This window comes from Drosophila serrata, unplaced genomic scaffold (assembly GCF_035046125.1).
Source record: "Drosophila serrata isolate PLE 108 unplaced genomic scaffold, ASM3504612v1 contig_60, whole genome shotgun sequence".
NCBI lineage: Eukaryota > Metazoa > Arthropoda > Insecta > Diptera > Drosophilidae > Drosophila > Drosophila serrata.
The window spans coordinates 96069-119188 of NW_028256958.1; the positions used below are offsets into that span (position 1 = coordinate 96069).

General features: G+C 41.0%; 2 protein-coding genes across 8 annotated transcripts in view; one reads left to right on the forward strand and one right to left on the reverse strand.

Moving 5' to 3' along the window:
• Snap25 (Synaptosomal-associated protein 25kDa) overlaps window positions 1-23120 on the forward strand; it is a 262071-nt gene that overhangs the window by 93454 nt on the left and 145497 nt on the right. For 4 of the 7 annotated variants that reach the window (XR_015272614.1, XR_015272618.1, XR_015272620.1 and 1 more), the window contains exon 3: window positions 2536-2584. The exons of 1 other annotated variant lie outside the window; for it this stretch is intronic. Coding sequence is in view for 3 of the 6 variants with exons in the window: in XM_086836953.1 (XP_086693079.1) it covers window positions 2536-2584 (49 nt within the window). In the remaining 3 variants the exon portion in view is untranslated. Of the gene's footprint in view, window positions 1-2535; window positions 2585-21475; window positions 21525-23120 lie in introns of all 7 variants that reach the window. 2 more of the 7 variants (XM_086836972.1, XM_086836960.1) reach the window with 2 other exon arrangements.
• LOC147644935 (uncharacterized) lies at window positions 18777-21400 on the reverse strand. Its single transcript, XM_086836980.1, has one exon. The coding sequence runs from the start codon at window positions 20242-20244 to the stop codon at window positions 19849-19851; it is 396 nt and encodes a 131-aa protein (XP_086693106.1). The 5' UTR covers window positions 20245-21400; the 3' UTR covers window positions 18777-19848.

Genomic DNA, 23120 nt, shown 5'->3' on the forward strand with positions numbered 1-23120 from the left:
AATTTATGATACGAGTTGCTGTGTTTGCAAATTTATAGCTCCCTACCAATCTGCTCTTTACATGATGGGAAACTCACTTGCTTCAGCCGCCGTTCCAGATCGCTGGCAACGGTGGTCGGTACTTTTGACCACTTGTCGCGGGAACTGTGTAAATATAGTGGTCCATATTTCCAGAGTTTATGCCCCATCTAATTTGCTTGCGGCAATCCCTCGCAATAGTTCATCTGCCAGGTTGTTTGCTAATGATACATGACGCCACTGAGATTGGTGTAAAACAGCTTGGATTTAGCAATCCGATTCGCCATGAAAGTGAGGTATGATGATGCTGATGCACTTATCCAGGACAGGACTACAGTTGAATCAGTCAGTGATGGTGCTACTCTCGATTTTGAGCAGAGCAAAAGACAGAAACTTGATTATTTTTATATGTGGTACGTACATAAACTGCCGCTCCGTATGCTCGTTCTGAAGCGTCGACAAAAGTGTGTAATTCTTGAGTACCTGCCACCTTTCCATCAAAGATGTGCCTCTGAAGCTCCCACTGGGTTTGCATAAATATTTTTGCTTTTACCAGAACGGGGGCAATTCGTCTTAGTGGATCGAATATTTGGGACGATTCAGAACATACCACTCGTTTCGTGATAGTTGAGGCTTCGCTCTTTTGTGAATGGACGCTGACTGATCCTTTTGTGGTATCCAGAGCAAACGCAAAGTTTTAACACTGTGTGGTTACAAAGTTTTGTTAAGTTTGACGTTTGTGACAATGTCTTTATGTTGACTTTGGGTTAGCACTTGATCATTGTTGGATCACCACTTTCGAAGCTTGAATCCGGACGGTAGCAGTATTTTATTTAATTCTTGATGAATGTGGACTGCTTCAGGGATGGTGTTTGCTCCTGTGAGACAGTCGTCGAAGTAGAAGTCATGCTTGTGCACGGATAATCCAAGCGAAAAATGGTTCTTGGCTTTCTCGGTCATAAATTCCAAACACACTTGGCGATACATTTTCTCTATGTCTGTGCGGAAGCGTAGCAAGATTGCAAACAATTCGCTCTATACAGTAGGTCCAGCGTACAATATATCGTTCAATGATTTATTGCTTGTTTTTTTTGTAGTGCTGCTTTCAGGTTTCAGCACACAGTGGTGTGGGATGAAATAGTGATCAGGGGGTATGTTTGTGGGATCCACTAGTTTCATGTGTCCAAGTTCTTCATATTCTTCAATGAAATCTACATAGCCTTTCCAGATCTCTGCTGAGGACGTTCGCTCCAATGTCAGTGTTTACGTCGAAAGGGCGCTTATTTTCGAGAGGCAGTGTGATACCGCTACCAGCCTCCAAATTTCCCGTAGGCTTTCCCTCCCTTTTATATCAGTCTAAAGAGCTTTCAATCCGCTCGCCCAAGCTAGCTTTTAGTTACATGTAGTTAGTTATATTTCACATTTCAACAAATAAAATTCCGACGCGTAATACCCCAAAATAGTTGCCGTGTTGTCATTATCGAGTGTAAAAAGAGCCGCCCCTCTCTGTTACAATACCTTTTGGTACTGGGAGGTGGTTTGTGGTTCTTATAAAGGAATATGAAATATTATCGGAGAAATTGAAGACAAAATAAGAAAATAAGCTAACTTTGGCACGTTTAAGTTTTTACACCCTCGCAGCTATATGATGTAGTCGTCCGATCCGGCCCATTCCGACAAACATATATACGAGTGAGAGTATATAGAACACTAACTGCACTATCATTTAGATAGTTTTAAAACTGGTTAGATCGATTCGGCTGATGATCCTGATCGAAAATGTCTTCTTCACTGCGTTGCAAACTTTCTTTGTGTCAAATCTAATGATTAACTCTAAAGTTAAAGAAAAAATCTTAATATAACCATATTCACTTGATTTTTAAATTTAAAAAAATGAAAAATTAATGTTTTATTTAAGCCGATTATCAGCTCAGGTAGCATTTTTTGGTACGTTCACCACGATATTCTCGATTAGCAATGTTCAGTTTAAAATCTGCGCATAAAAACAATTTTGCGTTACAAGCCAGCGCCTTGTTTTACACATTTCTTTTTGCTGCCTTATTTGTTGTCTTCATATTCATTGTATTTGCGATCGATTTCAGTTCAAATAACGATTCCTTAGTAGAACTAAAGTTACCGAGCGCTTTTTGTGCGAAATTAATTTTTGTTATTTTCTATTTTACTTTGAACTTAAAAATAATTCTGTATTTTCGACACTTCGAATTTATATATTTTAAAAATTTACTTTTTAAGAATTTTATCAGCTAAAAATCCAAAATGTTGGGTTATAACAATAACATTTTATTAATTTAGCTGGTAGGTCATTTAAATAAAAATAATACAGAAAATCGGTTTATTTATGGGGAAATATGAATTTTAAACCTTTTTTGATAACCATTCTACTTTATACATAGTACAAACTTTTATTAATATACTAACATATTTAAACAATAATAACACATTTTAATACTTATACACTTTCACAAATTATTTACATTTCAATTTGCTGCACATCAGAGCAAGGAAGCAGGGATACGTACACTTGTAGCCCTTGATGATCAAGGAGGTGAGTCAAGAACAATATATGACAGACAATTTATAATATATATTACATAACATTAAACCCAAGTTTTTTGACAAACATACAATAACATATTTTTGTTATAAACTCATAATAACTTATTAGTTTTTGTTAGTTGTTAAGACAGATATATAGATACATATTTATGCTAAATAAAAATTCCTTTGAAAGTAAATTTAAATTCAAGTAACCCAAAAAATATACAAGCATACATTTATTAAGTTACAAGCTAAATTTACTACATTTATTGCTAAGGTCTATTACACTTAAGATCTATACTTCATGTACCCTAATTCTCTACAACAGAAAATTTTTGCAGCGACAACAATTGATGGATATACTCTTATCCGTCCGAAAGGATCTAGTTGCCCAGAAAAAAGAATTAGGACAATCTAAGGAAAATACTTTATTTTGTCAACGTGGGGAATTTTCAAATAACTATCTGTCCGTCCGTCTTTTCTTGCGTCTGTCCGTTTTTACGCAAGCGAGTCATTCAGTTTTTGGAGCCATCTGAATGAAACTTAGCACATTGTCTTCTTTCTACTCTCATTGTTAAATCGGATTACTTTATTTTATAGTAGACATTATAATGATCGGTAAATGTTAGGGAAAATAAAAAAAACTGCAAAAAACTGTAACTGCAAAACTTCATTTATAATATGTGTATGTAAATGTTTCAACATTTTAATATTTTATATTATACTAGCTGTACCCTGCCACGTTTCTCTGTGGCAAATTGTGGTTAAGAGGGCACTTCTGAATACATCAATGTTCCGGCAAAATCATCTTCCTGGCATAAGGTGAAGAAGGCAGTCAGAGTTGTCGCTGGCGGATTCAGGACTCTTTCTTGCACATTTCTTTCTGTGAAATAGATACGTTGACCATTCTCCAAATGGACTGCCAAGTGAACTAAAGCTGGATAGAGTTCATGAATGGGGAACGAACAAATTCTCCATGCAACCTCGTTGCTGCTTTTGTATCTTCCAGCCTGGTATTGAGATATTTCATCGACAACTCGTACTGCATTGCTGTCCCCATTTTCTGCCTGAACACCAAAAACTGCCATATCGCTGCCTTTATTCACGTACTTGCAGATATATTTAATCGATTTCACGGAATTGCAATATTCTACGTTGATGTGCGCTTTGTATGATTTTGACAATAGTGTTGAGTATGGAACCACCCAACGATTGTCTACCTCAATATCACCAATTCTCATGTTTAAAGTTGCCGAAGTCCCTCCATCTTCAGTTGACCGTCTCCTATACAGAGGATATCCATCGTCCCCTGTTACGGTGTTGGCTGTAAATGCTCGAGGATATCGCTTGGAACACTTCCCGTCTACCATGCATGGTGAACTTCGGTTGAGGGTACCACATGGGCCATGGAGCATGTTCTTGATGACAACTGCATGCAAATCTGTATCAACCTCTGCTCGTGGAATCTCAGCGCATATCACATTGTCAATTTCGTCTGGAGTAATTTTATCATACAGCCAAATCAGTATGTGCGCATGCGGCAATCCTCTCTTCTGACATTCTACTGAATACATCCAGCACCGCTCAGATCCCAAAACTCCATGTTTCACAATGAAATCCATCAGTGACTTGAGCTTTTGTCTAAAAACACGGGCTGTGATGTCATGCCTATCCCTATATGATTGTCCAGGAAATAACAGCTGAACTATCTCGTCCCAAGCTGGATTGCATGTGAAGGTGATAAATAAGTCTGGACGGCCGTAGCAACGAACATATGCCTGGGCATCTTGAGCATATTCATGCATGTGGCTCGGACTACCTATGTATGAGGATGGCAAAATCGTGAGCTTTCCAACGTTGGTTGTATTACGGTCATTCATCATAGCATCCCGCAAATGTATATATTCCTCGGACCGAAGTTTCTTCTGATTCAATCGGAGGAACAGCTAACGTTGTTTCAATTTTTGCATACATATCGACAATGTACTGATGAAACAACTGACGACATTTCAATATATGATTGCAATCGGTCCTCCGAACCATTAACCTGTATGAGTAAAAGTTCATCGCGCAGCCGCGTCTCTCGGATGGAGGCCCGTTCTTCGTCAGTCATATTCGCAATCTTACGTCTTTTTGCTTCTGTATTGCGAATACGACGACCCAATCTCGACTTCTTTGGTGGCATGACTTCGTTTCTTACTGAACCTGAACAAAAAATAAAATTTGTATCTCCAATTTCTTCTTTCAATATGTTTTTAATGTTTGACAGGAAATGCTTTGATTTGCTTGTAGAGGGCGCAGTAGTAGGGGCACGGGGAAACGCTAAAAAATAGATATATTCGCAACCGCAGATTAGCTATCAACATCAAAAGTAGTCAATAACCGAGCTGGAACCTCAACGCATGTTCTCTAAAAATTTGGGCTTAAACGGTTCAGAACTTTTCAAGTTTCTTCTTTCAATATGTTTTGAATGTTTGACAGGAAATGCTTTGATTCAGCTGGCTGCCTGTAGATGGCGCAGCAGTAGGGGCACTTGGAAACGCTAAAAAAATAGATATATTCGCAACCGCAGATAAGCTATCAACATCAAAAGTAGTCAATAACCGAGCTGGAACCTCAACGCATGTTGTGTAAAAATTTGGGCTTAAACGGTTCAGAACTTTTCGAGTCTATGAAGGATGTAGACACGAACAGAGCATTTTTATATATATAGATTAAGTATAAGCCACGCATAAGCCAATATGGCCCTTAGTTGTCCGGATGTTTTGTGTAAGAACCAAGAGACTGTCTACCTGGTTCCGAAATCCATGAGAATTAAGGACGTCTTCGTGGAGGCGTCATCTAGTGGTTCTGGTACTGGAGCACCCAGATATCTATTTGTTGCCAGAACTAGAGCACTTATAGATGAGATGCTCCAAAGTTTCGGTCTACTTGGATTCATGGAACTTCATGTAGAGGTCTGCAAAAGATCTGCCAGGTAATTTTTGTAATTGACCATAGACGATTGCCTCGATCTTATCGTCGCTTGGCTGTCTAAAAACAAGTTGACCACCTCATTTTGTGGACTATGCTCTGCAGAAGCTCTACCGCTTTCCTGATAGTACAGACTTGTGCCTGGAATTTTCTGCTTTGGCTTATAGGACATTCTTTTCTTAGGGTCTTTGCCCTTCCATTTTAAAGCCGTCAGTGTATATCGTGTATTGAATATGGTCCTGACTCTTTTTCCAGGGTATGATGAATGGTCTTGTATTGATGTCCGGGCAAGTTCTGGGTATCATGTCGTCAAATATACTACTCATGCCTCGATGACGACGCTGTTCGTCTTATTTTCCTATACTTGCCACCATACTAACACTCCATACAGCAGAGTCGGGCGCACTACCGATATGTAGACCCAGTGGATTTGACCCGACGAGACACCCCACTTGTTGTTAAGCATCTTCGATGGATGCGAATAGCGCCATGGTAGCTTATTAAACGCTTGGGTTTCCATGCAAGCTTGCTTTCTAGTACTTTGCCGAGGAATTTGACTCCCTATTGTCCGCGTTGGTAGTGTCCTCCCACTCACACATCTCCCTGATCTGATGGTCAATTTATATATATGATCAAGATTTTAATTTATATATTTGGTCAATATTTCGTTAGCAAAAGCTATTATCTTTGGGGTTTTCTCTCGAATCTCTTGATCAGGTCGAAAACCACCAGAATCAATTGGAGAGGCGACAGGACCCCACCTTGTAGCGTTCCTCTGTGCGCTAGTATTGTGTAGGGCTCTTAAAATTGTGTCTATTAACGAACCATGTAGGTATGCTGGTTGGTAAAGGTCCAGCAGATTTTCTAGCGCCTCCAGTAAGAATGAGGCTTGTGGCTCATATGACTGTATTTTCTTGCTTTTTAAAGCCCACCGTCGCGCTTGAGTAGGATCGGTATGGTGGGTTGGCGTTCGATAGCAACTTCCGATATCCAGCCGTTTCTAGGGCTATAACTGTATTGGAGCAGCAGTTTCTCTATAAGTTTCTTTGCCGTATTGTCTTCCTGTGGTCCTTATTGTCTGAAAACGATGGTATCTTAAGGATTCTCAATTCAAAATCCATAATTCCCTGTCTCGATACGAGGATAAAATAAAGCACGTTTGACGGGGTGCGACGTATAAAGCTGTGCTTTTCCCCTACGTTAAGTTAGTGGAAAGTATAAAGGCGTGTGACTCACCTCTGTGGTATATGTCGGCTGCTATGAAGGTGCGAGTATCCTTGTAGCCGAGGTGACGCAGGATGACAGGATGTTATCTGTCCCCTTGTTAATCTGGAGGACTGTACTTTGGACCTCCTCCTTGCTTATGGAAACAGCTTTTTAAAAATTTTAGTAGTGACGAAGAGAAAACTTGATGTACATAAATATTTAAACGAATGGTCGACGATGTTACTCGGCTCAAGTGTCTCTTCCTTTCATTCAGTGGTGGAGAATTGGCGCCGTTACTTCTGACGATGAAGGTGCAGTAGCGTGTGATGAGCCCTATCACGCCCTCTACATCGGCATTCACTTCGACACGACGTCACACACAGTTGGGGCAGAACTAGTTTAGATAGAGCCGCCGCTCGTCATCCAGCCGTAGGAACCTTGAACAGGTTCGAGAAGGGCTTATTTCTTGACAGACTCAGAATGAATACTAATTTAGAAATTGGCCCGCCTGATACAAAATGCCCTGGACATCGATAAGTCATATTCGCTCGTCGTCTTATAGATGTATGTTTTAATTTTCTTCACTCCGGCTTCTCACAAGCCACCCATGTAAGGAGCGCCACGTCAGGAAGGTTAAAGTATCAGGATAGGCTCTGATAACTGAACAGCGTGGAAACTTGTATTCTAAGGTTTTGAAGTCTGTTAAGTGAGTGGTTTGAATAGGCTTCTATTCATCGTAGAATATCGTATCAGATGCCGTTAAATGCCCGCATGATTCCATGTCGTCATCAGAATCCAGATACGGATTTAGGTTGAGGACGCTGCTTCTTGGATTGGAGGATTTTGTATTTCTCAGCAAATTCGAAATGTGAGTTTGCTTGATTAGCACTGTTGGATCTGTGTGACTTTTTTAGTGCTTAAGTCATTAGAATAAGACTAAGAAACGCCTGGAGCGGTTTATGAAACCATTTTTTGCACTCGATTTGCAGGTTATCCATTTACTTGTTTAGCCATTCCGTCCATATTTAGGAAAATATGATATCCACTGACATGTGATGCAGAACTGCACCACCAAATTCTAGACGCGGAAGCGAGCAAGATTTTACCAGGGCGACATCGGTTTTCGCTGTCAGAAGATTTGAGTAAATACCAACTAAAGCATGAAAAACGAACATATATTGTCGCGTCACCATTAAAAAAGCTGTGAGCTGGGGCTGCGAAAGAAATTGGGCCACCGTTGTTTCAGGTCTCCGGAAAGAGACTTATCCCATCCAATGCTGGTTAGCCAAATATTTTGCATCTGGATTTTGGCCTTTTAGACAAGATGTCGCGTTTTGATCATAGCTTCAGCCTTTCTATGAGCTTCTTTTAGCCTAACATCAAAGTACATATATGTTATGTAGTTTAAAATAATATGAATTGCTCGAGGATATTGGACGTTGACATCTTTGGATTGCTGCTGCAATGTTCGTAAAACCAGGAAAAATGAAAAATTAAACCCTAATGTAAACGTCTGAACTACATAGTTGGTCTCAAGAGAATTTCCTAAAACGGCGTGTGTGCGCAGCATAGCTAAATCTGCCGGTACTTCTTTGTTATATCAGCATTAAAAATTAATTTGAATACGCGCCACTTTAGGATTTGAATGGTGAAGGATGTCATACAAACTTTTCCCATGTGTCCAAGGACTGTTGGCGTAAAGCAGTTGGCTTTTTTGAGCAGAGGTCACAAAAGCGCGCCCTTTGTCCGATTTGGGTCTCAATTAAATTAATTCTTCTTGGGAATGCTCTCTTGAGATCCTTTTAATGGTGCGAAGCGTAGGGATTGGTTCAAACATCCTCAAGCGCTTTAAAAACCTTTCTGCAATGAATAAATTCATCTCTTCCCAGGCAGGGATTTCTGACTTTTTACTCTAAAACTGCTACCTTAATGAGAAAGTGACCTTTGGCAGCATAGATGATAACAATGGAATTAGCATCACCGCTAATTTTGGCTCTTAAGGGTAATAGATAGACGGAAGAATTTGAAAAGCTAACAAGCGGGACTCCTTTGATCTTGTTATCGCTAATTAGGGTCCTTTATTGGATAAATTAGGGTTATCCCTAACCTACCACCCTCGTAATTAATTAATTAATTCACTAATTGAATGGTGTATGAACACATGAGAAACCTATGGGGGAAAGGTGCCGCCACGAAGACTCATTCAATACGAATGCGACGGAGTGATATCGCAATGCATTCGATAATGTTCCTACAATTGAATCCCTAACCAAAAATGGATGGAAGGGTAAAAGGCACACACCTGTTCACCACTACAGACACCTGTGATCGATCAATTCAATGAAAAAAGGGAGAGAGAGGTTCTTAGCAGAGATAAAAAGAGACATTTGTCCATTTAAAAATGGAAGGGCAACACTGATAGCCTGTATGCATTCTACACTATCCATACTACTTGCAATCAAGGGATGATGCATTAAACCCATACTGCCACCTTTCGGAACAGAAAAACACTTACTGCCGCTCCCTCCCGTTGAGGGTGACAAGATCAACAAAAACGTATACAACCCTGCGTACGCACAATGAATTGAAGAGAGATACAAGATATTAGCAGTGATAAAAAGGTACACATGTACCATGTACATGTTCACTTCCAAAGGACACTCACTGTTTATCGCAAGCTAAATCGGATTTAGGGTGAAAAGTCATAACCTGGATTATTCGTGCGCCAAAAAAAGGAATGTGGTGTCACATGTGTGTAGTCTCCTTCCAAATCTACTGCCTCAGATTAAACGGTCTGTTGACAGATCAAATTGTTGCATATTTAAGTAAATAAGTTTATAGGGTCTAAATTCAGAATCCTAGACCCTCAGGATTCACTTACTGTTTGTACTCCAAACCATCATTCCGGTTTTCGCTTTTATTGTGTTATAAAATTAGGAAATCAAAAGTGAATAAAGTGGAAATTGTTTATATAAAAACAATATTTGTGCCAACCCTTCTTTCATGTTCTGTCAGATAAAATACATATATTACTCTTTACTTCTTTAAAATTTGAAACTCAAATAAAAAACACCCACCCCGCTTATATTATTGAGAAAGAGAGATTGGAAAAGAATTAACATGCTGATTTTTACTGATGGCAGGCCTATGTGCTTTGACCATTTTTTCATCAACGTTTCATCAACCGAGAGCTAATAAGAGCGCGGGAGAGTCGGGTTTGGCACAATTCCTGCCTGAGAGCAGTCGCCATGTTGGTGAATTGTTGATGACAGTGGCCTATTGATGACATGTGGTACTGCAGACTATGAGTAAACACAAGAACAAGCAAGTGCGTTAGTGTTTTTTTTTTTATTGTATTCCATATTTTATTTTTCTAGGACCTTACGCTAGTGGCAATTAACCTAACTACAATAACAATAAACAATTTGACTAAGGCGGACACGTAGATATGGACTGAACTGGACGGGTTTCGCGTAGTGCAGTACCGCAACCTGGCTTTCCTTCGCGTGCGCGGAGACCCCTACTCCTCCCGCTCCTTCTGTCTACGCTCCTGAGCCCTTAGTGCCTTCATGATATACGCCGCGAATAACACGGCTGCTTCCCACGCTTTCCGGTCGTTCAGCATCCTCGGCACCAGTGTTTCGGCTCAGATAACTCATCCTTCTACCGCCTCGAGAGCCTGCATCTCGAAAACTAACCTACGGCATTCAAAAAGGACGTGCTGCGCGTCCTCCACGCTTCCCGAGCCACACTCAGGGCACCAGTTTTCCGTCTCTCTTGAGATAGCTGCTAAAGCAGCCTGGGCCTCTAAGCGCCTGGGTGATGTATGCGTCCAACGGCCCTTTGATGAGGAGTCCCACCTAACATGCCAGCTCTCCATGCGCATCCTCCTGGCGGCAGTCTTGAGCTCGGCTCTGGTTGGCTGCGCTGCCACCTCCTTTCTTTTCCTTACCAGCTCGGTGAGTGGAACTTACCCCCAATGGTCAGCTATCCATTTGGCGCACACCCTGTAAGTTGCCCCCATGCAGCTCTTGTTCTTGAGTTTTCGCCAACACCGCCTCAGCGTACATAATCTCCGTAATACTCCGTCGAACATGGAATTCCAGAGCAGGCGTCCCAAAACGGAGCCCTGCGGGACTCCGGCTGAAACTCGGGACCCTGCTCGTTTCCAGCATTAGTACTCAATTGCTGAAGTAGCTGTGCGCTACTTTCAGCAGATACCCCGAGGTATTGAAGTTGCTAATTGGCGTTTCTTATATCCAGGGTGACCACCAGGCAGTAGGGCTTAGGTCCTCCTTTCCAACTGCATCCTTCGGTAGCCTCCTCTGCGATCATATCAACCGTCGTGATAGCATCCAGCGTCGACTTCGCCTTCGTGAAGCCACATTGCTCCGGGGAAAGACCACCAGCCTGGTGCCTCGCCTCCTTTTTGCCAGCCACTGAGTAGATGAAGCACGATGCCTCCTTGCTACTCGTAGGTGTCTTGTGTCCCGGCTCCCTGTCCACAGGGCTCTAAACCTAACCTCTCCGGGATCCTGCAGTTGCTCAATCCAATTCGGTCTACGCCACCTTTAAGGATGATTTTCCCTTAGGATACAGGCTGATCACTGCTGATTGGGTCTCTTACACGTTCCACCTCTAAGTTAAATTGGGCCGCGATAGCAACGCAGACCTCCTGCTTCGTATAGATGAAGTCGATGTCGCGAATCTTCAAGATTGGGTATTGGACATACGCGTTTGGATTCTCCTTTTTTGCACGCACTGACGCTAACTTGCCCCGCACCTTCTCGATCTTCTTCTTCATGCTATCAGCGCTTTCGGCGCTGCCTTTAGTAACCTCTATGAGGTTGCCGTTGTTGGTTCGGCGAACCTTGGAGACGCAGCTGCACGGCTCCGACAGCTGCTTGTTTTTCCTCCAGGTAACCAAGGTCACTGATCGCGTGCGTGATGGTGAGTGTGCTTCCGTTCGCAAGCGCAATCGCAGAAAAATTAAATCATTCCCACACTGTTGTTTAAGTTGCTACACTAGAGTAACACATGCAATAATAAGTAACTCCAAAATTAAAAAAAAAAAATAAAAAATAATAAAAAAAAGTGTCGCACATTTAAATACCCCAATGTTCCAATGTCAAGTCATGTATAAAATAAAATGTGTATCAATATTAATTAATTAATTGGACATTGATGCACTACGGTCAGAACATTATTATTATAATTTGCACATAACACTCTAAAAGATTCCTGCAGTTCAAAGGAGGTTCTACAGTGTCGTAACACTAATAGGATATAGGATCTAGTAGTTCTACATGGTACGTGCAAATTAAGCTGACTCAACAAGTCAGCACTTTCCACATTACCATGGATAAGGTTAAAAATAAAGGTTGTTCCTAGCATCGTTCTACGATTGGCTCAGGACGGTTATTTATTAATAGGAGTCTACAAGAGTAGGAAGGCAATCTTTGGTTTGCTTCCCAATTTAAACCGTAGAGCGAAAAGTAAAAAGTTCTTTTGAACCGACTCAATGCGTTTACTATAGACGCCATACTGTGGGCTCTTATTCTGATTCTGATTCTGATTTTGATTCTGATTGATTCTGATTCTGATTCGGTGCCATTTGGGACCCTTATTGTTTACATTATTTAAAAATGACGTGCATAAAGTTTTAACTAACTCCAGAATGTACGCGGATGACAAAAAGATTTGTTTGAAATACAATGACGTTGCATGCCAGTCGGATTTACAAACAGATCTCAATAATTTTCAAACTTGGTGCCGTGTAAACTTATTAAACTTTAATGGCTCGAAATGCAAGCTAATGACATTCTCTCGTGTCGTCCCTAAGCTTTCTACTTACACGATGAACTGCTTTTCTTTGGAAAGAATTAATTCTGTTGATGATTTGGGCATCCGCTTGGACCCAAAACTTGACTTAATTGATCATATTTCTTCTATGGTGAATAGAGCCAGGGGTGTGCACGGATTTATTAAACGGTGGTGGAAGGAATTCAATGACCCCTTTTTCACTAAATCCTTATATACCTCTTTAGTTCGTCCTATCTTACAAAATGAATGCTGCGTTTGAAGCCCTCAGGACGGCGTCCATAGCAAACCCATCGAGTCGGTTCAAAAGAACTTTTTAGTTTTCGCTCTACGCGGTTTAAATTGGGATGCAAGCCAAAGATTACCTTCCTACTCTAGTAGACTCCTATTAATAAACTTACTGTACTTAGCCAATCGTAGAACGATGCAAGGAATAACCTTTATTTTTAACCTTATCCATGGTGATGTTGAAAGTGCTGACTTGTTAAGTCAGCTCAATTTCCACGTACCATGTAGAACTACTAGATTCTATATTCCATTAGTGTTGCGCCACTGTAGAACCTCCTTCGAAATGCATGAACCTTTTAGAGTGTTATGTGCAAATTATAATAATTTGTACACACTAATCTCTAACGTAGATGCCCTTCCCAAATTAAAATCTTTAATACGAACACACTTAGTAAACATGCAAGCTAACAACCTGGCAGCACGCCGGTAGTCAATTTCCTCGTATTCTGTCCTATATACATCCTAATAACACCTAACCCAAACAGGCACGTGCCTGGTGTTATACGGGCCACTTGAATGTATTGACCGTAGTGCATCAACGTTCAATTAATCTTTTTAAGTATCAACCCATCTTTTATACACTGCTGTAAGGCTATGTAATGTGTAATTTAATTTTTCCTTGTCACGGAGATCATCTATGAACTTTTTATCCTTTGAATTCGTTTAAATTGCCCATCATTAAAGGATAGGCCAGCTCCGTACGAGTACGGCGGTTCTGTTCCTGCTTACCGATGGTGGGTAAAAAACGTTGTAATTTGAGGACTTTACCGGTCCGGAGACAGCATTGGCCAAGGCAATCCATTGCTCTTGGACTAGAGCTACATCGGCGGACCCTTGATCCATGGCAATGAGGAGTTCCGCCGACGCGACCTTGCTCCTATGGTTGACTACTAACGTCAGGTCACCGTCTTCCTCCTCTCCGGACTCATCCACCGAAAGTTCCTGGGCAGCGTCGACAATGGTTTCCAGACCTAGGTCTTTCTCCACCTCGCCTGCCTTCACGGTGTAAGCATCCTTATCTTCGGGGTAGCGCTTTTTAAGGCGCAGGTATACGATACTCATGCCCCACCTAATCTTCCCGTATCTGGGATACAGGATGTCCTCCGCCTCCTTGTTTATCTAGAGGACCACGCATTGGCCCCCCTCATTAGGTAACGGGCTCATAATGTGCAGTACCTTCCAGTCTGCGGTTGGGATACCCAGATACTGACGCTGCAACAGCTTCAGCGCTCGGTCCCCTTCGATAGCAATGGGGAAGAGTACCTTTGCTTTTGGGATGAATAGGATTAGTTCCCTGTCCACCACCTCCAGCTTGGGGACTTTAGGATTTTGACCCCATTCACCCACCCAGCACCATCAAATGTGGGAATGGGCTCTATACGGTCTTCCACCTTCCGTGTAATTAATGACTCAACGTGCCGCGCCTGCACCGTCTTCCACCGCCCCTCGGTCGTCTTGCCATTCTCATTGCTCCTTTCAATGAATGCCACGATCAAATGTCGTTTGGTCACCTCACTGGCCTTCCCGATTTTGTTAAAATCTTTAATACTAACACACTTAGTAAACATGCAAGCTAACAACCTGGCAGCACGCCGGTAGTCAATTTCCTCGTATTCTGTCCTATATTTTTCATCGCGCCTAATAACACCTAACCCAAACAGGCACGTGGCTAGTGTTATACGGGCAACTTGAATGTATTGACCGTAGTGCATCAACGTCCAATTAATCTTTTTAAGTATCAACCCATCTTTTATACACTGCTGTAAGGCTATGTAATGTGTAATTTAATTTTTCCTTGTCACGGAGATCATCTATGAACTTTTTATCCTTTGAATTTGTTTAAATTGCCCATCATTAAAATTTTAAGCAAGGGTGTCTAGACTAGGGGACATTAATCGGCTATTTAGTTGCTACAGGTTTATATTTCGAAATTTAAACATATAATTCCTTGTACATCGGAATAACTTTAATTTCTCCTTAAGTTTTCCAGATTACATCACTCATACTTTTGATATTTCCAGATTTAAATTTGAGGTTGCGTTTCTTATCAGCTGCACTTCGAAATCTACATATAATCCTTCACTGAGTCATTTCAAATTTCATCCCTACAAATGTAACAATTAAGAGTTTCTTAAAATTTGCAGTATCTTGTTTAGTCATATGTTATGGGACTATAATATACATCTTATATGTATATCTCGGACAAATCGAACCTTTAACTATTAATGAAAGAGCAACACACATTCACACCTGTCATTAAAAATAACTTATCTTAACTAGATTTACATCTTATGTAGTATAGAGATGCTACTGGTATATGCTTATGAATAATTTGTGATCTCTCACTTACTGCTATACTAGTCGACTCCAGTATACCTTCAACTGGCAATACTAATTTTCACTTTATATGTAGAGCATCGTTCCGGATTTTTTCTATTTAAGAAGTGGGATGATAGTGCCCACTTGACACAATTTTTATCATTGTTTTCAACATTTATTACAGCATTGTTTCTATCCCTAATTCAGCTAATTTAAAGTGTGCTGATCCTTTTAAAAGATCGCATTTATACACATTGGTATAAAATGACTTGGGATAAGCCCGCTTCATTAGGGAAATCCGCGGAATTTCTAACAGCAAGACCATCATTCATGTACAAGTATTGAAAGATCGGTCTATTGAATCCCTCCCACAATTTTCTTAATGTTTTCATCCACTAGACGATCGGCAAAAAACTTACGGGCTTCTGTGCGCCCACAGGGACAGATTTGTTTAGCAGTATTCACAGCGTATTTCATCCACGTAGACATTGCTAATGAAGAAGAAGAAGATTAAAATATTGATGATGATGTTATTGTTAATATTGTTTTTGTCCTCGTTGTCGTTTAAAATGACGCTTTCAACGAAGATGATGATTTTATTTTTATATTTCTTTTTTTATATTTCAAATGGTTTCATTTTTCTTTTACTAAAAAAAAAAAAAAAATATATCATCATCAACAAAGTTATAATTTTTTAAAACAATTGTTTTTTTTTACCAAAATTGTATTAATTAATTTATATTTTATTCATTATCGTAGAAATATTGTTTTTATGTAAAGAATTTCCCCTTATACTTTTGAACTTTAGGTTAGGTTGATCCGGACGGCCCTCCTGAGGGAGCCAAACATTGGACAGTATGGTTCTTATTTATCCGGATGTTGTTATCATATGGACTTGGAGAATGTTGCGCGGTGTTGAAGTCCTTAAGGATCGCGGTAGTTTTTGCGAAGGCAAGTAGTTCACCTGGCGTCCTCTTGGAGGCATCTGCTAGCGATGCCAGTACTGGGGCACCTAGGTTTTTTACTCTTCCCTGCATAACGGCTGGGCATTTACAGATGAGATGCTCCAAGGCTTCGGTTGCCTCAGATTCATCGCATTTCTTGCAGCTGCCGTTGTTGGTGATGATTAGCTTGACTGCATGAGCGACAATCGAGCAGTGACCTGTAAGAATTCCCACCAACAGTCTGCAATCTTTTCGGGATAGGTGCAGTACGTAGTGGCTGAGGTTGTCATTGCGCTATTTGCACATGATTTTTGATGTTTTGCGAAGTTTCTTCTCCATCTGTTTTTTGCTTGTGCGTCCGCCCGCCCCTCCAACTCGCTTTGGAGCGTTCTTAATGAGACTGGGACGTTTTCTGTTCTATCATTGGCCAGTCCGACTTATTTCTTTGCAAGTTCGTCGTGGTTTCGGTGCCATCAGTGCCCTGGTGGCTGGGAATCCAATAGATCCGCACTGACGTTGTCGTGCTTAGGATATGTACCGCGTCCCTGCTGGCCAGTAAATTTTTGGAACTGACCGCTGACGATTGGATCTAATCGCCGCTTGACTGTCTACAGGTTTATCGCCTTACATAGGCGATCTATTGTCTGTGCAAGCTCTGCCGCCTTCCTGATGGTGAAGACTTCCGCCTGGAATACGCTGCATTGGCTTTGATAGCTTATACGACCGTCTTGTCTCGGGGTCTTTACAGTATATGCCCGCTCAAATTCCGCCTTCCATCTTGGAGTCGTCAGTGCATATGTTGAGGTATCGAGCATGGTCCTGACCCGTTTTCCAGTCTTCCGGTCCCATGAATGTTGATGTTTTAACACCAGGGCAAAATCTAGGTGTCTTGTGGTCAGATATACTGCTCATATCCCTGTGGCGACATATTTCCTAACGCTACTAGGCGTTGTGCAGCCTTTCCCGCGGTCAGTTGGATATCTTCCTATTCCAATTATGGTCTCTAGTACTTTTTTGGGGGTTGACCTCAGCGCCCCAGGTCCGTACAGCAGTGTCGGACGCACCACCGATATGTAGACCCATCTGAGAGGGCATGAGACCCCATGTGCTGCTGAACATCTTCCTGGATGCATATAGCCACTAAGCAAGAAACACATAGAGGTGTCAAACAGTACCAAAAAGTACTATCACAAAAACGGCTGAGCCTGGAACCCCAGAGCACCCGAACGATATGTCTAGAACCCCAGAGTGCCTTCGGCTTTTTCGAGTTCGAAGCAGTCGTTCGAAACCGAGCACAACAAGAATTCACTTTTCAGTGGCAGATCGACCGTGGAAGGATGAGCAGGGGCGCGTTTCTTTGCGCTGTGCTCTCGTTTCTGTGTATATGTGTATATGTGTACAAGCGCTCACACGTTTGTATGCGTGTGCAAATTTCTGTTCGCAGAGTCTTTTTCAAAGATTTTAGACGGCCACAGCCAGTGGGCCGAAGCGGCGGCTCACTTGCTTATGACGTCACAGCAATACTTAGCCAGCGCTTGCATTGGGGGACAAATTATTTAAGTTATCTAACTATAATTACCATTTATTTTAATTTAATTTTTGTTTTTCCTGACAATATATTTCCCAAAAGTCATTTTGTTGATGAATCATCGATGAATTGTTCATGAATTGTTGATGAATGATCGATGAATTGTTGATGTATGATCGATGAGTTGTTGATGAATCATCGATGAATTGGTAATGAATTTTTATTGATGACGGCTTATGACATGCCCATATTAAATTCATCAACAGTTTGTATAGCCTGTCATCGATGAATCATCAACAGCACCCCCTTGACTGTTGATGAATTACTGATGATTTTCTAAGATTCTTTGATTTGTTTTAATTATGCTTACATACATATGTCAATATCTATGTATGTACATATGTACATATGTATGCATTTTGGGCGCGCTTTTTTTTTGGCGCACTTTTTTGTTGTTGCTTAGCAAATGAAAAAAATTAAATTAAATAAATAAATACTTAAATAAAAATGCATTAACAATTCATCGATGATTCATCAACAATTCATCGATCATTCATCAACAATTCATCGATGATTTATCAACAATTCCTCAACAAATTCATCAACAATTCATCGATGATTCATCAACAAAATGACTTTTGGGAAATATATTGTCAGGAAAAACAAAAATTAAATTAAAATAAATGGTAATTATAGTTAGATAACTTAAATAATTTGTCCCCCAATGCAAGCGCTGGCTAAGTATTGCTGTGCATCATAAGCAAGTGAGCCGCTGCTTCGGCCCACTGGCTGTGGCCGTCTAAAATCTTTGAAAAAGACTCTGCGAACAGAAATTTGCACACGCATACAAACGTGTGAGCGCTTGTACACATATACACATATACACAGAAACGAGAGCACAGCGCAAAGAAACGCGCCCCTGCTCATCCTTCCACGGTCGATCTGCCACTGAAAAGTGAATTCTTGTTGTGCTCGGTTTCGAACGACTGCTTCGAACTCGAAAAAGCCGAAGGCACTCTGGGGTTCTAGACATATCGTTCGGGTGCTCTGGGGTTCCAGGCTCAGCCGTTTTTGTGATAGTACTTTTTGGTACTGTTTGACACCTCTATGTGTTTCTTGCTTAGTGATATAGCGCAATGGTGGCCCTTTTCACCCTCTTTAGTACATTGGCTTTTCATGCCAGCTTGCTGTCCAGTGCTGTGCCCAGGTATATGACTTGTGTTTTCGGCGTCCGCCTGGTTGTATTGATTTTTAGATGGATCCGTGGCGGTACCTTGTATCAGGTCCGTCCTATCCGCATTGATATTGAGTCCTACCTACCTACCTTGTCCGTCCACTCACATATCTCCCTGAGTGTTGATTCCATGATCGAGCTTAGGGTCGATGGACAGACTCCCTTGATAATTATTCTCGAACCTTTTGATTAGGTCGTCGACCACTAGATTCCATAGGAGGGGCGATAGGATTCCACCTTGAGACGTGCCTCTGTGCGCTCCTTTCACCATGGAAGTTGTGCCCCAATCTGATTGTACCCGTCTGAAACTTAGTAGATTTCCTACCCAAAAGTTGATGGCGGGGTGCGTGTTAGTCGCTCCTAGGTGGTCAAATTTTACTTATGTGCTTACGTTGTTGAATGCCCCGGGTATGTTTACAAAGACTCCGAGCACATATTCCTTTTTGTGCAGGGCTCTCTCAATGGTGGCTACTAACAAATATCTGGTGGGTTGCTTTGAAAGCATCTTCCGTAGTCTGGCTGTTTCTGGGACCGCCGCTTCTTTGCGCCCTGCGTATTACCTTATTGTAATTCCTTAGCAGGATTTTGTATTCCTCATTGATTATATCATCGTTCGCCTGCTTGGCGAGTTTAAAGAATTCTCTAAGGGTATCGCGTTGGAGCGAAAGGTGTTCCACCAGGGTGGTCTGGTCCTTTTCTTGGTTCTTGATATCGGGGATAAAACGCCTAGTTATTTGAGAGACTCTCAAAGGAATTTATATTGGTTCTTTCCCACACGTTGTGGTGCACGTTGGCATCTGCACTCACAAGCAGTTGCTTTGCTCCTTTGGGCTGGGTTCTATCAGGTTCCTGAGTTCGTCTGGTGGATCTGGCCTATCGTGTGCCATGTAGCAGGAAGCTAGCTGTAGGACCTATTTCTTGCTTTCTAGCAACACCACAGTCGGGTGTTCCAAGCTGTATTAAGACATAAAGTTGGCTTGAAGACCCTTCCGTACGAGTACGGCGGTTCTGTTCCTGCTTACCGATGGTGGGTAAAAAACGTTGTAATTTGAGGACTTTAGCCGTCCGGAGACAGCATTGGCCAAGGCAATCCATTGCTCTTGGACTAGAGCTACATCGGCGGACCCTTGATCCATGGCAATGAGGAGTTCCGCCGACGCGACCTTGCTCCTATGGTTGACTACTAACGTCAGGTCACCGTCTTCCTCCTCTCCGGACTCATCCACCGTAAGTTCCTGGGCAGCGTCGACAATGGTTTCCAGACCTAGGTCTTTCTCCACCTCGCCTGCCTTCACGGTGTAAGCATCCTTATCTTCGGGGTAGCGCTTTTTAAGGCGCAGGTATACGATACTCATGCCCCACCTAATCTTCCCGTATCTGGGATACAGGATGTCCTCCGCCTCCTTGTTTATCTAGAGGACCACGCATTGGCCCCCCTCATTAGGTAACGGGCTCATAATGTGCAGTACCTTCCAGTCTGCGGTTGGGATACCCAGATACTGACGCTGCAACAGCTTCAGCGCTCGGCCCCCTTCGATAGCAATGGGGAAGAGTACCTTTGCTTGCACGCTGTCTGTATAGACTACGGCACCCGTGCGGCTTAGCCTTCTTTTGCGTCGTTTTTGTGGCAGTAGCGTTTCTACTGTCGTAACCTACTCCCGCCAAATCAGAGGTGTGACCGCTGGCGACACGCATAGAGGATTGCTCCCCTCCGTGCCCGCCGGTGGTTGCAGTCACGCCTGACATCCCAGCCCCGGTTGCTTCTTTTGTCTTCGTTCCTGTGAACACTTGGTTTATTTTTTTTTTTTTTCAGGGGAACCACTCACTTGCTTGCCGCCAGGCACCTCCAGCTATGGCTAGTGATTCAAATCTTCTGGCGTTTAGGCGGGAGGAATTGAATCGAAACCTTAGCTAGACACTGCATTACCCCGGACAGAGCATGCGCCACTGTATTACCATAGTACGGGGTAATGCAGTGCCCATTGCTTCAGCTGGAGGATTTTTGCCTTAGATTACTTAATTTTTTTGTACAATGAAAGCGAAGCTTTATGGTTAGGGGAACAAACTGTAGGGGAATCCAAATGTTTTAGGACTCTGGATTTAGACGCTACGGACTCATTCATTTGACATAGCAACATTTTTTTTTCAATTTGAACAGAAAGGGAATATGGGAGAACCGTTTGTGGTCTTGGCTTGAGAAGTTTTACCAATAAATTCTAATTTAGGTTTGAATTAACCACATTTATATTGCCCAGAGGCGAGTTAAGTATATAACAATAATTTAAAATGTTCGCACCTGATTTGATTTTTTATATTTTGTAAATTTGATTCATATTAAAGATTTTAATTAAAATAAAAAATATTAAAAAATTACAATTCTTACATACTTAAATAAAAAATATATTTGACATTTATATGTGGTAATTCCCTTTAAAAAAAATATATAAAAAATTATAATACCCTGCAAGGATATAAAAATGATGGCCTACTCACTTATGTTGGCACAGCTAAAAAAAATTATTTTGTTCATTTGACTCTTTAAATGGATTTCTAATAATTTGAAAATGCACATGTATTCTTATTTAGAGCGCGGAAGTTGGAATGCGAAGCATTGTTATGCTGGATGAGCAAGGAGGTAAGATTTTTCTGGAAAAAGATAAAATGTTTAGATTAGTGCATTTATACAGAAACTAAAACTACAGTTCTTTTAAACAACAGACACTCACTAAAATCTATAAATAAAAATGTATACCCATGGGATTTGGTAATAAAATTTAAATAGATTCGTCATGCATATGGGCATTTCCAAAGTCATACACGGGACTTTCGTACGCATTTAAAGTACAAGGAAAAGGAAACGTTTTTTTTTCTTGTGAAAGGCTTGACATATAGTGCTTTGTAAGCTCTTTTGTTGAAGCAAAGATGGATTTTGGGTGATTTGTCATTTTTAAGTTAATTGTAAAATGCAAGAGATTCGCACGGGACAAAAAACGGAAGTGACTTTTGAGGTGGACCAATTCAAACATCAATTTCTGCAGAGGCAATATTTTAATGCAACTAATTTTATACACTTGTTCACTGATGCCTCTTAGAAATGTTTAAAAGTTTTTAGAAAAATTAGATGAACATTTTTTATTCAATTTGAAGTAGATTCGCGCTAGTTGAATTCTTAATTAATCGGAACCCAATATTTCTATTTCTATTGAGTTTACGCAAGTTTACAATCAAATATTTCAAAAGTTATATTAGAAAGTTCGAACTTCGTTCATTCTTGATCAACCTAACCATTTAATGTTACCATGCTAAAATTACTCATTTTAAAGAACTTTTAATTTTTGGGCGCGGTGGACCTTTCTGTGGAAATGCCCATATAATCACCACTTCCGTAAGACTTAATACACAGTACATTAAAAACGAATCTTTTGAAATTATGTTTTCCTATGTTTCCCACAAGCATGCATCAACCATCAGCATGAAAAACTTTAACAAAATAAATGTTTGATTTGAAAAGAGGACATTGGATCTTTAACACTACGTATAATCTTTAAATGGGAACTAACCTCTAGCTAGCTTTATTGATTTTTAAAGCCTTATATATATATATATATATATATATATATTATATCTAATATATATCATATCCAAACCTTATAAAGCATACAAAATTGTTTATAGTTTTTACGCAAGCTAAAGACAAAGAAGCTAGCTACAAGTAAAAATAAATATTAATATTATGTTATTATATTATATTGTTTATTTCATACATATTACATATTACATTGCTTCGATCTTCTGTGCTCTGTCTTCATTGACCATTCTTTGCTGCCTATTAATTTAAAGTGTTCATTTATTTCCGTCTGGACTGAGTTCACAGAGACTGGTGTGCCTGTTGTGTAAGGACTTCCTTCTAACCCTGGCCAGCTCGCCAGCTTTCTAGTTTCCTGGGATGTCGTTATGTCCGGTACCCAAACATTTGTTTAGCATTTGGCCATTTTGATGTAGTCCTTGCTCTTGCGAGGGACTTGATGGCTGGTTTGCTGTCTGAGTAGATCCTTACCTTGGTATTCCGGAGTTCTCGATTTAATGAGAGTTCGACTGCATTCAGTATTGCGAGAAAATCCGTCTGATTGCTTTAATATGTCATCCATGTTTATTAGCCAGAGCAGCGGGGACAGAACTTCCCCATGCGGTGATCCTCTCTTCAAAAATCCTGTTTGATGGATGCCACTCA